Here is a 16,583-nt window from a genome sequence, read left to right as displayed (position 1 = left end):
ATGGAACAGCTACTTAAAATTGAAATTATTTTTAGTCGGAACAAATTTTATTACCACTACAAGAGAAGTACCAGAAATTCAATAAAATCAAAACAAGTTTTTATTTCTATAATAGTCTGCTAATAAAAGACTGCTTCTGACAATTGGTCTGAAAACCAAACAAAGTATCACTGGAAAAGTCATTCATGTTTTATGGCATCTCATTATACTAAAACCATACTTTATGCAACTATTTAGCTCCACAAACAAAAACGTACTAACACTCTACAAAGATAGCTAGGAGAACAAGAAAATTTGGAAACTGCAATACAATTTTAGAGCACTGCATCTTTAAAGATTAAAAAGCAAAAATTATGCTGAGAAGCTAATTATCCTCAGTATAAAAGAATAATGATTTGTAACAGGATCAGAGGTCAGGTCCCATAATAAGTTCAATTTTAAAGTGGTTCATCACAGTTGTGCTAAACATATTCAGTCCAAGAAGCACTAGGTTAGGAATTAGGGAATGGGTCCATCTATCCCTGACCACAGTGGTTGAGGGAAAGTGATGTGAATCTCCTTGTGTCTCAATTCTTCTCAAAGAGATGGTATAAAGGTAAAACGCACCAGAAAACACGTTTGAAAGCATTTGTACTGTGCAAATACAAATAATAAGTTAAGGACCTGATGGAATTCCATTATTTCATTTATTATAAACTTAGAGGATCCTAAAGGAAGATAACCTAAGAATTACAATTCACTCTCTTGGGAGTGAATTCAGCTTCAAGATACATTTCTATTGGGCTTTTACATTCTTATCGCCTCATCAGGACATTTGACAGCTTATCACCTTGGATGCTTGTCGCTGCCATCTCTGGCACTCAGCCAACGTCTCAAAGCTGACATGATAGGTCTGAGCCTGGGCTCCAGCTGAGCTGAATGCAAGGGAGTGCTGCCGTCGCTGCACTTCTTCTACCTGAGGGGAGAGAACCAGGATCAAGACCAAAAAAAAAAAAAAAAAAAAATCCTACTCAGAGAGCAAAGGACAATAACAAGAAAAATAAGTCAATTTTCTTAAATGGGGCAAAAGATCTGACTAGACATTACTCCAAAGATTGCAAAATAGCCAGTAACAACATGAAATGTTCAACATCATTAGTTACTAGATAAATGCAAATCAAAATGGAAAGATACCACATCACATCCACTAGGAGGGCTAAAATTAAAAACAGAAAATAACAAGTGTTGGATAACAAGTATTATCAAGTTCTATGGAGAAACTGGATCTCTCATACACTGCAATGGGAATGCAAAATGGTGCAGCCACTCTGGAAAACAGTCTGGCAATTCCTCAAAAGGTCGAACACAGAGTTACCATGAGGCCCAGAAATTCCACTCCTACATATATACTCAAGAGTTGGAAACCAACTTGACAATAAACTATTAAAATATATATATATATGTATATATACTCAAGAGAACTGAAAACATACATCCACATAAAAACTTATACACGATTCAGAGCAGCACTATTCATAATAGCCCAAAAGGAGAAACAAGCTAAATGTCCATCCATCGACAGGTAAGTGGATAAACACTGAATGTGGTTTATTTCCAACAGTGGAATATCATTTAGCCATAAACAGAAGATACTGCTGCACACTACAACACACAGAAACCTTGAAAAGATTATGTGAAGTGAAAGTCACAATCATATACTGTATGATTCCATTTATATGAAGTCTTCAGAATCAGCAAATCTGTGCAGACAGAAAGTAGATTAGTAGGTGCCCAAGGCTGGGGAAGGAATGGGGAGATGATGGCTAAGTACTCCAGGGGTTCTTTTCAGGGTCATGTGGTGATGGTCACAAAACTGTGAATACACTATAAGCCACTGAACTACACACTTTAAATGGGCAAATTATATGATACATAAATTATATCTCAAAAAGCTATTTTTAAAAAAAGCAAAGGAATAACTTATTTAGCAAGCATACTGAAGGAATAGGACTCTGGGACATAATCAGAAGTAAATTTATTAATTCTTCTATAAGTCACAACATAGTCTCAATTTGGTAATTAACTATTAGTTGAATGAATACATTCTACTGTTCTGCACGCTGGGATAAGCAGAGGAGAAAACAACAAAGTCTCTACGCTCAATGGAGTTTACACTGGAGAAAGGACAAACATTCTAACACCAAAATGGTGACATAATATAGCATAGCATGATATAATATATAAGGTGTAATATCAAGAAATATAAAGCAGGGGAAAAGCTTGGAGGATAGGGTGGGTGGTCTGAGTTATGAACAGGGCAGTAAAGGAAGGACTAGGTGAGGTAACATGTGAGCAAAGACCCTAAGAGGGTCAAGGCATGAAAACCTCCTGGGGGAGGAGCATTCCATGCACAGCAAGAGCAAGTACAAGTGCCTGTGATGCAAGAAAGCATGCTGTGTTTCAGAACAGGAGAGTCTCTAGACCCGCATGATAAGAGCCAATGTTTCCACTGCAAAGGTAAGACAGTTCCAACCTTTCCCCTATCCTGGGGCACAACAGAGATAGCTACCTGCCTGCAAAGGGAGCCCTGGCCTGCTTTTTGGACTTGCCTTCCTTACCTACTAAGTACTGGGCTAGATGCCATTTTTTACCCCCTCCAGGGCTGAAGTAGATAGGAAGGACAGGAAAGATAAAAGCCCAAAGGTTCTTACTAGACAAGCAGAGTCATAACCTGACTTTGCAGTCTCCTGGCCTAGTAGATTTTTAAAGGGAGGCTTTTCCTCAATGGGGCATTTTAAAGATTCTTTTGGTTACTGCCCCCTGCCCCCAAACTGAACAATGAAGGACTTCTCATTTACAGATCCCTTGACCTGGCTAATTCATGTTACTCTAGTAGTTGACTATGTCCTTCTCAGACATGAAGGAATCTGGTGGTCCTTTTATAGCCAGGGAAGCCTATTTGCCCTATATGCCCCTCTAGGTAGCCCTACTAGACAAGACCTAACAGAAGCCACCCACTCATCTATTCATCCACCTATCTGCTCACCGACTCTCGCTTTCTCTCAACCCCTCTGGGTCACATTACTAACAAACCCAAGGAGCACATGATGATCCCAATGCATGAGGCAGGTTCTTAAGCTACCTGGCTGCTTTGGTGACCATTTCTTGTCCTCAAGACTCCTTGGGCAGAAGGCAGGACACCAATCTACTATGTTTCCCTTACTGTAGGGGATCCATATCAAGCTCTCTTGAGTCCTATTGAAATCTCTTTCACTAGGGTTGAGGAAAGAGGCAGAAACCTTCTCCGCTCCCATCTGGGGTGGTAAGGATTCACTGCACAACAGCAGTTCTCTTCAAAGCAATTCTCCCCCAAAACTCCAACAACCCAACTCACATAGCTTTGAAGAAGATAAAGTGTTTATAGTTATGGGATCACTTACATCTTTGTCTGACATGTCACTTTGATATGTCATAGCTACTGAATCTTGGTGAGTCAGCTGGGAACTTCCAAATTATACTCATAAATCATTAGGTTTCTGGTGCCAAGTAAAGACTGAATCCAATGGCAGAAACACAAAAATACTTTAAGCAAAAAAGAATCATATTAAAAAGATCCCAATAAAATTAAATAGTATTTGTAACATTCAATTGCAATGATCACTGCTTTTTATTAGTAATAAGTCAAGGCAAGTAAATGAATCTGTGTCAAAATAAAGGATCTTAGTGAAATGAAGAATACTTATTAATGACTGTTTCAGAATAATCTTTTAAATATTTTATTGTAGGATATTTGACACAGAACAATATACTCATATAATGTCAAATACTGAGAAAACGATTGTAAATCTCCCACGGGAAGTTAATTTGTCAACTTCTCTGAGTAATTATGTTAATTTTTGCATTATATATGTTGAGACTACATCACAACATATGTACAACTTCAGAATTATTATATTCATGATGAAATATTCCTTTCATCCTTTTGGAGTGAGCCTCTTTATGCCTACTAATGCTTTTGCACTAAAGTCTTTTTCTGAATATTAGTTCTATTGAGGTATAATTTTCATAAAATTTGTGATATTTTTTTTTTACCTCACAGATTCTAAGTAAATAATTTGATAAGCTTTTATAAATGAATATAGTTGTGTAAGCCCATCCCCCCAATACTTCCCTTTGTGCTTTTCTACAATCAATCCCCTCCTCTCTGTACCGTGACAACCGCCAATCTGTTTTCTATCACTATAGTTGTCTTTTTTAGAATTTCATATGATAGAATCAAACAATAAACAGGCTTTGTACCTGGCTTCTTTCACTTAAGATAAGGCTTCTGAGACTGATCCTTGTTTTGGTATATATCACATACCACATTTGTTTATCAATTCACCAGGAGTCAATGAACATTTGGCTTGTTTCTAGTTTTGATCATTATGAATAATGCTGTGACAAACATTCACTTCAAGTCTTTTAAAGATATGTGTTCATTTCCCAATACCTAGGAGAGATGCTGGGTCATCTGATATACATATGTTTAACTTTACAAGAAATGAAAAACTGTCTTCCAAAGGGACTGCACTCCTACCAATGACATAAGCATTCCAGTTGCTCCTCATCTTGCTAAATTTGTTACTCATCAGTCTTTTGATTTTAGTCATTCTAGTGGTATGTAGTATCCCACTGTGATATTAATTTGCATTTCCCTAATGACTAATGATGGTGAGAATCTTTTTATGTGTCTATTTGCCATGTTTATATCTTCACTGGTAAAGGATCTGCTCAAATCTTTTGCTTAGGTTTTTACTAGGTTATCTGCCTTTCTATCCCTGTGTTGTAAAAGTTCTTTATAAATTCTGGAGACAAGTCCTTTGCTGCATATAAACTTTCATAAAAATACTTTGTCTAATGTTAATATGACCACACCAATTTTCTTTTGGTTGCTATTAGACTAGCATAGTCTTCCCACTGTTTCACATTCAACATTCTAAGTGTTAGGTATGTCTCCTATAAACAGCTAGTAGTAGGATTTTAAATAAGATTCTCACAATCACAATTATTATGAATATTAATATATTTAGATATGTTTCTATCACTATACTTTGTGTTTTTTGAATGTTTATTTATTTTTGATAAAGACACCCAGTGCTCATCCCAACAAGTGTCTTCCTTAATGTCCCTTACCCATTTAGCCCATGACCCTTCCCTAAACTCCTCCAACAACCCTCAGTTTGTTCTCTGTATTTAAGAGTCTCTTATGTTTTGTCCCCCTCCCTGTTTTTATACTACTTTGTCTTCCTTTCCTTTATGTTCATCTGTTTTGTATCTTAAATTCCTCATATTGAGTGAACTCATACATGATATTTGTGATATCTGTCTTTCTCTGACTGGCTAATTTCTCTTAGCATAATACCCTCTAGTTCCATCTGTGTAGTTGCAAATGGCAAGATTTCATTCTTTTTGATTGCTGAGTAATACTCTAGTGTGTGTGTGTGTGTGTGTGTGTGTGTGTATACACCACATTTTCTTTATCACTCACCCATCGATGGACATTTGGGCTCTTTTCATACTTTAGCTATTGTCAATAGCACTGCTATAAACATTGGGGTGCATGTGCCCCTTCAAAACAGCACACGTGTATCCCTTGGATACAGTGTAATTGCACTTTTTTAATTTTAATTTTTTATTTTTTTATTTTAATTTGAGAGAGGGAGAGTGCAAACCAAGAAGAAGGGTAGATGGTGAGAGGAAATCTTAAGCAGACTCCATGCTCAGCATGGAGACCAAGAGGGGACTTGATCCCATGACCCTGGGATCATGACCTGAGGCAAAATCAAGAGTCAGATGCTTAACCAACTGAGCCACCCAGATGCCTCTACAATGCAATCTTTACAAATGCTCATACTGGCTTCTTTAAAATGATGTGGGGAGGAGCACTTGGCTGGCTCAGTTAGTAGAGCATGCAACTCTCAGTCTCGGAGTCAGGAGTTCAAGCCCCACGTCTGGTGTGGAAATTACCTAAATAAATAAATAAATCTTCCAAAAAAATAAAAACAAAAATAAAAAATAAAAAGATGTGAGGAAAGTGCTGAAAAGCACATGTGATTTTAATGAAGAAGATCAAACAAATGAAGAATAATTCAATTTTTATGAGTCTTACCTTTCCCCCAACCAAAGGCAAAATGTGCATCTTTCCAGTTTGACAATCCTTTACTGAGGAAACAATGAGGCAGGTACCACAGAGAACAACTAAACGCTCAGCCCACTTATGCAGCTGGGTCTTTCCCTTGCGTACATTGTAGATACCAGACAGAAGGATTCGATCCAGATGATCCATCTGGCATGGTTTTTCTGAAAAGAAAACAGACCATCAGAAATCACAATTAAACTAGTATAAGACTACTATAAGGGAAAAAGAAACAACTGTGTGTCAATATTCAGCAACCTTCTTTACAGATTTAAGTTACCACGCAATATAAATATTACAAAATAAGATTTCAGTCATAAAATGTTACCCATTATTGAAGTTATACAATGGGAGTATTGTGAATTTTGGGCTAGGAGCAAGATTTTATTTTGGATGCCATTATTAATTCTTCTAACACAGTCCTATTTGCCATGTACACAGAAAAAGGCAATATGGCAAAGTGACTAAGATCATAGACCTGGGGGCCAGACATGTAAATCTGAATTCAAATCCTGGTTCTGTCACTTTGTTTCTTTGAACTACTTAATTTCGCTGCGATTACCTTTCCTCATTTACACAGTTTGGATCTTAATACTACTTATCTTTAGAATTTTGTTATAAAAAAATTAAGATAATTGGGGCGCCTGGGTGGCTTAGTCGGTTAAGCGTCCGACTTTCACTTAGGTCATGATCTCACGGTTCGTGGGTTCGAGCCCCTCGTTGGGCTCTGTGCTGACTGCCAGCTCAGAGCCTGGAGCCTGTTTCAGTCTGTGACTCCCTCTCTCTCTGACCCTCCCCTGCTCACGCTGTCTCTCTCTCTCTCCTAGAAATAAATAAAACATTAAAAAAATTTAAAAAAAAATTAAGATAATTAATGTAAAGTACTAAGCATAGTTTTAAGTAACAAAAGAAGTACTGAGTAAATGACAACCACTCTTATTGTGATTAGTCTATTCTAGAAGGAAGAAATTAATAACTATGGGAGCACTCTACTTCTGTACACATTGCTCCATTTTCCTGTTCCTTGTGCAGAAAAGTTTAGTGCTGATTTCAATCAACTATCCCAATCACGGACGCAGAAGCTCATATCATACAAGATCTTTCTTTTTTTGTATGCTCCCTCCCCAATAGAAATCTTTGTAAGGCTGAGATATAGTGAACAAAATAGCACGTATGACAGCAGACAGGTTCTTGATTAAAGCACAGCTAGAAACAGACAAGTGACCCTACACAGGAATGAACAAGAGCAGCGCTAGTATGAGGTGGTACAAACAGCAATAGAGTCGTAACAGAGAAAATTAGACTGTACCCGATATTATTACAGAATTGATTATGGAAACTGCACATCATGTTGCCCTTTATGTGTTTCCCATATATAATCTAAGGAAATGGGTTAGATCACTTCAAAGCTTTCAAACTTTGGTGCACCTAGGCAGCTCAGTCAGTTAAGTGTCTGACTTCCGCTCAGGTCGTGATCTTGCAGTTTGTGGGTTTGAGCCCTGTATCAGGCTCTGTGCTGATAGCTCAGAGCCTGGAGCCTGCTTTGGATTCTGTGTCTTCCTTTCTCTCTGTCACTCACCCACTCACACTCTGTCTCTCTCTCTCTATCTCTGTCTCTCTCTCAAAACTAAAGATATTTTTTTAAAAAGCTTTCAAACTTTGTAGACTAACACTAGCTCTATTTCTCCTTCTATGTGAGGCCCAGCCTTTCATCTATATTCTAAACCCCACCTTTCTCCGAGAATTTGGCTCTTTTCTCTTCTCACTCTTCAACCCCACCCTCCTTATTGTTCCTTTCAAAGCTATAAAAGCATTCAAGTTTTCTCCCATACCCTCTCAGTCTCAACTGTTGAACTCCTTCAGTTCAGTGATTCTCCAAGTTTTGTGTCCCCAAGAGTTATTATGTGACAACAGTTTAAAATGCAGGACGCTGAGACCCATCCATAGAGTGTCCAATTCGCAAGGTGTAGGACGTAACACAGGACAATGTCTTTTTGTTTTTTGTTTTTGAGAGATAGACGGCAAGCTGGAGAGAAGAGCAGAGGGAGAGTAAGAGAAACAAGCAGGCTCCACGCTCAGTGTGGAGCCCTAACACAGGGCTCAATCCCAAGATCCTGGGATCATGACCTGAGCTGAAATCAGGAGTCGGACACTCAAATGAATGAGCCACTCAAGCACCCCAGAAAAATGTGATTTTTAACAACTATTCCAGGTAGTTTTAAATGCAGATGGTCCACAAGATACATTTTGAGAAACTGTAAGTTTACTCTGTTGAGGCTCTTTTCTTCTCATTTGTGCCTCTGTATTAGCTATCCTTCTGTTACCTCACCTCCTATTTACTCAATTTACTTCAATGTGGCTTCTAGCCTCCAAACTGCACTATTTATAAGATGATAATGGCCCTCTATTTCTACCTCCTGCCCCAATCTTCCCTTAGTTCTAATTTCACATATCTAATTGTCTGCTGTACATGTCCAACAGATGTCCCTATTCACCTCGAATTTCCAGTATCAGACTAGAAAGAAAGAAATAAAACTCTTTACTTGCAAATGATTTGATCTTGTACATAGAAAACACCAAGTGTGCCATTAAAAAGACAATTATAGCCAACAAATGAGTTCAGCAAAGTTGCAAGATAAAAAAAATTTTTTTTTTTAAATTGTATTTCTATGCACAAGGAATAAACAATTCAAAAAGTAAAATGAAGAAACGAATTGCATCTGGGGCACCTGGGTGGCTCAGTCAGTTAAGCATCCAACTCTTGATCTCAGCTCAGGTTATGATCTCAGGGTCATGAGTTTAGCCCCGTGTCAGGCTCTGCACTGAACATGGAGCCACTTAAGATTCTCTCTCTCCCCCTCCCTCTGCCCTTCTTCCCTGCTCACATGCTCTGTCTCTATAATAAAAGTAAATAAATAAAAGAAACTAATTGCATCTAGAATAGCATCAAAAAGAATAATGCAAAACTTGTGCAGTGAAAACTGAAAAATATCGTTGAAAATTAAAAGAAATCTAAATAAATGGAAGACGTCCAGGGTTCACAGGTTGGAAGACTTAAATATTGTTAAGATGGCAAAACTCCCCAAACTGATTTACAGCAATGTAATCCCTATGAAAATTCCAGCTGCTTTCATGGCAGAAACTGACAAAATGATCCTAAAATTCATACAGAAATACAGTGGACTCAGAATAGCCAAAACAATCTTGAAAAAGAACAAAACTGGAGGACTCACATTCTCCAATTTCAAAACTTAACTATAAAGTAAGGGACTGGCATATAAAGTACAGTACTTGGGGTGGCTGACTGGTTCTGTTGTAAGAGCATCCAACTCTTGATCTTGGGGTCATAAGTTTGAGCCTCATGCTGGGTGTAGAGATAACTTAAAAAAAAAAAAAGTACAGTACTGACATAAGGATAGATATACAGCCATATAATAGAATTCACAAGTAAACCCCTACACTTATGAACAACTGATTTTTGAGCAGGGTGCCAAAATAACTCAATGGGGAAAAAACAGTCTTGTCAACAAACAGTGCTGGAACTGGGTAACTTCAGGCAAAAGAATAAAGTCAGATCCCTTACCTCACATCATGCACAAAATTAATTAACTCAAAATGGATTGTAGATCTAAATGTAAGAACTAAAACTAAATCACTGGAATAAATCTTGTGACCTTAGATAAGACAAAGATTTGTTAAGTATCAACACAAAAGTATAAGTGACAGGGGCACCTGGGTGGCTCAGCAGATTAAGCATCTGACTCTTGATTTCAGTTTAGGTCATGATCTTGTGATTCATGGGTTTAAGCCCCATATCGGGCTCTGTGCTGACAGTGTGGAGCCTACTTGGGAGTCTCTCCCTCTTTCCCTCTCTCTCTCTCAGAATAAATAAACTTAAAAAAAGATTTAAAAAAGTATAAATGACAAAAAAGAAAATATACATAAATGGATTTCATCAAAAAACAAAAACAAAACAAAAAACTGTTATGCTTATATAAACACCATCAAGAAAGTAAAAAGATGACTCACAAAACAGGAAAGAATATGTGCAAGTTATATACCAAATAAGAGACTTGTATCTGGAATAAAGAACTGTTACAATTCTGCAATAAAGACAAATAGTGCAATTAAAAAATGGGCAAAGAATCTGAATAGCTATTACGTCAGAGAAGATATATAAAAGGCCAACAAGAGCATAAAAAGATGCTCAACCTCATTAGTAACTAGATAAATGCAAATCAAAACCACAATGAGATACCAGTTCATCGAGAAAAGCAAACACTACTATGTGTTGCCAAGGATGTAAATAAATATTGCTGGTGTGAGGATAAAATGGTGCAGCCACTTTGGAAAGCAGTCTGGTAGTTCCTCAAAAGTTTAAACATAGTCCCTATATGATCCAGCAATTCCACTCCTACAGCTTTATCCAAGAGAACTGAAAACACATCTATACAAAAACTTATACACAAATGTTTGTTCACAAAAATAGCCAAAATGTAGAAATGACCAAAAGGTCATCAACTGATGAACGCAGAAACAAAATGTGGCATCATCTATACAATGGAATATTGTTTGGCCATCAAAAGAAATGAAGTACTGATACATACTACAACATGGATGAGCACTGAAAACATGCTAAGTAAAAGATTCCAGCCACAAAAAGCCAAGTACATATGATTCCACTTATATGAATTGTTTAGAATAGGCAACTCTATAAAGACTGAAAGTCGATTCGTGGTTTCCAGATGCGCTGGGAGTGGGAATGGAGAGTAACTTGTTAATGGATATGGGGTCTCATTTTATGGTGATGAAAACATTCTAAAATTAAACTATGGTGATGGCTGCATAACTCTCTCAATATACTAAAAAGCACTTAATTGTACACTTTTAAAGGGTGAATTTTATGGTATGTGTATTCTATCTCAATAAAACTGTTTTTTAAAAAATCTCATTATTCACCCCAAACATGCTAATTGATTTTAGATTCCGCATCCTGATTAACACCACCACCTACTACAAAGCTGGCTAAATCATGTAAAATGGGACTTTAAAATAGTTTACAATGCTTCCAAATTGCCTAACAGTCTTTTTAAAAGTTTACAGGAAACAGATGTTTTAACAAGTGATAGATAATTCTCTGAGTCTCTTCTTTCTTGGCCTTATTTCTTTCTATTTTATTACAGAGAAAACTCCTAAATCTATACACTACCACTCTCAGAAGCAAACATTCAATTTTGTTTTGGACAAGTTACTCATATACGAAACAACATTCTGTTTCATTATTAATTTTGGAATATTTGCTAGACATCTAGAGTGTCTGCAGTCTCTGATCTTCTGACAGTGATAAAAAACAGAATGAGAAAGTTCTAATAAGTATTCAGAATGCGTAACAGTTCTAATTAAAAAAATTGTTTTACAATCTCAAAAGCCAAGATTCTCAGTGGAAAATTAGGGATAATTTTAATTTCCTTAAGTATTTATACTTCCAAATATTCTATAAAGAAAGTGGATTGTTTTTATAATTTAAAAAAGTTGTGGGGCACCTGGGTGGCTTAGTTGGTTAAGCGTCTGACTTCAGCTCAGGTCATGATCTCACAGTTCATGGGGTTAAGCCCCACGTTGGGTTCTGTGCTGACAGGTCAGAGCCTGGAGCCTGTTTCAGATTCTGTGTCTCCCTCTCTCTGCCCCCTCTCCTGCTCATACTCTGTCTCAAAAAATGAATAAAAATATTAAAAAAATTTTTTTAAAGTTGCTATAATAAACAATCAAGGGCAACCCTGTAGCAGTGAGTTCCTCTACTGCCCAGAGTATAATCTCTAAATATCATTTTTTCATTAAAATAAACCAGGAGTCCTTAGAAAAAGAGTCTATTCCTGGTCTGAGTCAGACAATGAAAAGATGAGCTTAGGACATCTTGTTGTGCCTGAACTTAATGGAAAATCCAGAGTGTATCAAAAATTGGAGTCATGTTGGAAGGACAGAAGCCAACATGAAGAGCTCCTATGAGGGACAAACTGAGCAAAAAAAAAAAGAGTAATGGCCGAAATAAGTCAAAACAAATACTCACAAGCCCATGAGATCACAATGACACGCAGACAAAAAAATTATTGAAAAAGAAATCATACAGACTGAATAAAAAATGAAAGACAAAACAATAAAGCTTCTAGAAAATAAATGTAAACACTACTGGACTACAATTAAAATGAAATTAATCAAAATGGTTCTGGTTCTGAGTAAGATGGAGAAAGCGCACTTGGGCCTGTCTCTCTCACTAAATGAATGCACCTATAAAACCTGGACAGAATGCATAGAGCAGCTATATGCGGACCCCAAAAAGTAAACAGTAGCAGGCAGATTAGGGAAAAAGAACACAATTAGAAATACCACCTAAGCAGTAGTAAGTTTATCATTTTTCCTCCTCTGACATCTCCCAGCCCAGGATTTGGCAAACCCCAAGATCCAGAGGTAGGCACTGGTGTCTAGCTCTGCCTTGAGGAGTGGAAAAGGGGTCTCGTAACACTCAGAGAGAGTGGGAGAAATCCCTCCTTTTCCCTTCCCCCACCTTTTCTTCATTTTCTCAAGTCCCAGCCTCCAGGAGTGGCTACAACAGTGGGAAACATAGACACCTACAACTCTGAGGGGTGTGAACTTCCTTCTCTGATTGGAAGATCTGCAGTCTGAAGACAGTGGACTGAAAACCTGTTGAATTTTTGGTCTCCTCCTCCCACTGGGGGTCCTGCTGTGTGGATGCAGCTGTAGGAAATGCCCAACAGGGCAGATTAAGTAAATCCCCAGGATATTATGAAGTTGGAGCTCTGGAAAATGACCCCATAAAGTTCTTTGTCTCTGAACTCCTGGGCTCACCCTCGAGGTATACAAATGGGGATGTATTCCCAAGCAGCATGCTAAAAACTCTGAAAATTCAACTGAGGGACAGAGCCAAAGAGCGAGAAGAAGAACACAATGCTGAAAAATTATTTGAAGAAACAGGATAAAACTCCTCAAGTGAAATACAAACTATGGATGCAAGAAGTTCAGTGAACTTCAAAGACATTCAAGCCTGGATACTACATTGTCAAACTCCTGAAAATTAAAGACAAAGAAAAAGTCTTGAGAGAAGCCAGAGAAAACAGAAGCATTACTTATGTGAGAACAATTCAAATGGCTGCATGAAGGGTGTGCAGAAGGTCTCTGTACTATCCTTCCAACTGCTTTGAGAATCTAAAGTTAGTTCCAAATAAAAAGTTAAACAAATAAACACTGGTTGATAGGTTGGGAGGTAAAAATGAAATATTTACTTACATTTAAAGAACAGGAAAGCTCAGAACAAATTTCAAACTTGCGGTAGGCTCCCATACAACACAGAAAACTATATGAAATACCTCACTAGAAATTTGGCAAAGCAGTGGTGGCTAAAGCAATTCCACCATCTGGTTTCATGATCCTGAACAAATCCTCTTACATCTTCAGGCCTTAGTTTCCTGAGTTTAAGACAAAAGAGTTGGATGAGATGACTCCTAATCCTTCCCAGTTCTCATTTTATGGATTCCTCAGATTCCTCTAACTCTCTCTCCAACAATGAAATGGTAGAGTATTTTAGAAGTTAAAAGGATGAGATTTAGAAGCAGACAGATTTATCTGCTTCTTGGCTCGCTATTTGGGGAAAGTTACAGGCTCTCTGGAATAATAACATTTCTGTACAGGACCATAAGGATTACAAGAAACAAGGTATACAGAGTGCTCAGCACAGGATAAAGCATTCAGCATACAGAAGGAAAGTAAAACAATTGCTACTTATTATAATGAACGTTTTGCCTCCCTTAAACCTCCTTCTCTTCCTACACACAAAAATTCTTTTCAAGGTATCTTAACTTCCAGGACACCTGGGTGGCTCAGGCAGTTAAGTACCCGACTCTTGATTTCAGTTCAGGTCATGATCTCACAGTTCATGAATTTGTACCCCACATCAGGGTCTGTGCTGTCACTGTGAAGCCTGCTTGGGACTCTCTCTCTCTCCCTCTCACCTTCTCCTGCTCACATGTGCTTTCTCTCTCTGCTCACATGTGCTTTCTCTCTCAAAATAAATAAATAAGCCTAAAAAAAAGTGGGGTGGGGGGTGTATCATAACAACTTTCATAGCTTTAACATCCCCTGTACCCAACACTCAAGTCTGTATTTCCTAAGCTCTGGTTCCACATTTCCATCTACCTGCCAAACCTCTCCAACAGGATACTCACCACCGTCATAAAATAAAATATTCCTAAAACCAAGCCATCACCATCCCATAAACAGCTCCTTCTTACAACTCAAATCCTGACATTTTCCTGAAATAACCCTGGCTCAAAACCTCAGTGTCAGCTCCAACTCTTAGGTACCCTTCCTCAACTCCCCTTTTTAATCAGACATCAACTTACTGAATCTCCTTTCAAAAAGTCTCTCAAAGAAACAATTGATTCCCATTCCCCATTCAAACCCCTATTAATTCACATCTGAATTATTATCCACACTGGTGCCAACTTCACCTTCTCTGGCTCACTTGGATGCTCTCACTTCCTGCTATCATCTGCCAAATGAAGACGAGGCTCCTGATACTGTACTCAATGCCCAGAACAATCTGGACTCAAATTATCTGTGACTCACAGAACATACAATGAAGTGTCTAATCTGCCATCCCAGGTCCTCCTTTTCCTTTCTGCTTAATGGAATTCTGTCACTTTTTAAAGAACCAACTCAAATATTCCTTCTTCATAAAGGCTTCCCTAATTCAAGAGCTCTCCCTGATTTTTCAGAAAATAGTGGTAATGTAGCTTCTCTATCAGCAATCAAAATATATCACATAGGTATATTAATTAAAATAATTTTTGGTATTGGCACAGGACAAATTGATTAATGTAACAGGATAGAGTCTAAAAATAGACCCCTGCCTTTATAAGAACTTAAAGCTAACGAAGATAATTTTTCAAATCAGTAGGGAAAGGATGAACTATTCCATAAATGTTTTGGGACAAACGGCTATCTACCCATTGAGAAATAGTAAAGTTAGATCCCAATCTTATGCATATTTTAAAAATATAAAAGTACTCAAAATAAAGAATACATTTATGACCCAGGATAAGGAAGGAATATAAATGCATTACAGGAAAAGATTAAAAAAATCTGACTAAAATTTCTGCACAATAAAAAACAATAAAACTTAAGGACAAGTTAGGCAGAGAAGGACAAATACCATATGTTTGCACGTATAGGAGGATTAGGAGGAACTTGACGGAGGACCAAGGGGGAGAAGAAGGGCGGAAATGGTGGGGGAAAGGGAGAGAGGCAAACCATGAGAGACTCTTGAATGCTGACAAAAACTGAGGACTGATGGATGTGGGGGGAGGGGGGGATGGGCATGAAGGAGGGCACTTTGGGGATGAGCACTGAGTGTTATGTAAAAACTAATTTGACAATAAACTATTTGTAAAAAAATTAAATAAATAAATAAATAAAATACTTTAAAAAAAATAAAAAAAATAAAAAAACTTAAGGACAAGTTATAGGCTAGAAAAAGGTTTTGCCAAAGATACAGTATCCAAATGATGTATACTTAGAATATATACAGGCAGTTCATAGCAGCACTCTCAACAATAGCCAAAACATGGAAAGAGCCTAAGTGTCCATCAACAGACGAATGGATAAAGAAAATGTGGTTTATCTATACATTGGAATACTATATGGCAATGAGAAAGAATGAAATGGACCTTGAGGGTGTTATGCTGAGTGAAGTAAGTCAGGCAGAGAAGGACAAATACCATATGTTTGCACATATAGGAGGATTAGGAGGAACTTAACGCAGGATGGCGGGGGAGAAGAAGGGGGGAAATAGTGGGGGAGGGGGAGAGAGGCAAACCATGAGAGACTCTTGAATGCTGAGAACAAACCGAGGACTGATGGGTGTTGGGGAGGAAGAAGGAGATAGGCATGGAGGAGGGCACTTGTGGGGATGAGCACTGGGTGTTTTATGGAAACCAACTTGACAATAAACTATTTAAAAAAAAAAAGTATACAGGCATCCGTTAGATCAATAAAAAAAAAAAGACAAACAGAAATTTTCACAGAAATATCAATGGGTTATTCAAAGAAATCTAAAGGACCAATGAAATATGAAGCAATATTCAACCACATTAGTAATCAGGGAAACAAAAATCCAAAAAAGGAGACCATCATTTTATCTATCATATTAGTAAAAATTTTAAATGCTAATAATATTAAAAGGTGATATTGTGGGCAAAGGGGTACTCTGGTATACTGATGGGATATGCGTTGTTCTGCAACAGTATTACTATTTTAAATGCAAATATCCAATGACCCATTAATTTCATGTTTGCAGATCTACTCTGAAGAAACATAGGGACACAAAAGGCAATTTGACTATAATGCTGTTTGC

General features: G+C 37.6%; 1 protein-coding gene across 1 annotated transcript in view; it reads right to left on the bottom strand.

The window, feature by feature from the left end:
* PHLPP2 (PH domain and leucine rich repeat protein phosphatase 2) overlaps window positions 1-16,583 on the bottom strand; it is a 77,534-nt gene that overhangs the window by 35,213 nt on the left and 25,738 nt on the right. Inside the window, exons 4-5 of the mRNA XM_039223303.1 lie at window positions 6,131-6,321; window positions 830-955 (exon numbers count right to left, since the gene is read on the bottom strand). Of these exons, the coding sequence (XP_039079234.1) occupies window positions 830-955; window positions 6,131-6,321 (317 nt within the window). The remainder of the gene's footprint in view (window positions 1-829; window positions 956-6,130; window positions 6,322-16,583) is intronic.

The sequence above is a fragment of the Hyaena hyaena genome, unplaced genomic scaffold (assembly GCF_003009895.1).
Source record: "Hyaena hyaena isolate Hyena2069 unplaced genomic scaffold, ASM300989v1 scaffold_18, whole genome shotgun sequence".
Classification (NCBI taxonomy): Eukaryota; Metazoa; Chordata; class Mammalia; order Carnivora; family Hyaenidae; genus Hyaena; species Hyaena hyaena.
The sequence above is the reverse complement of the archived record's forward strand: the minus strand, read 5'-3'. Positions and strand labels throughout refer to the sequence as shown.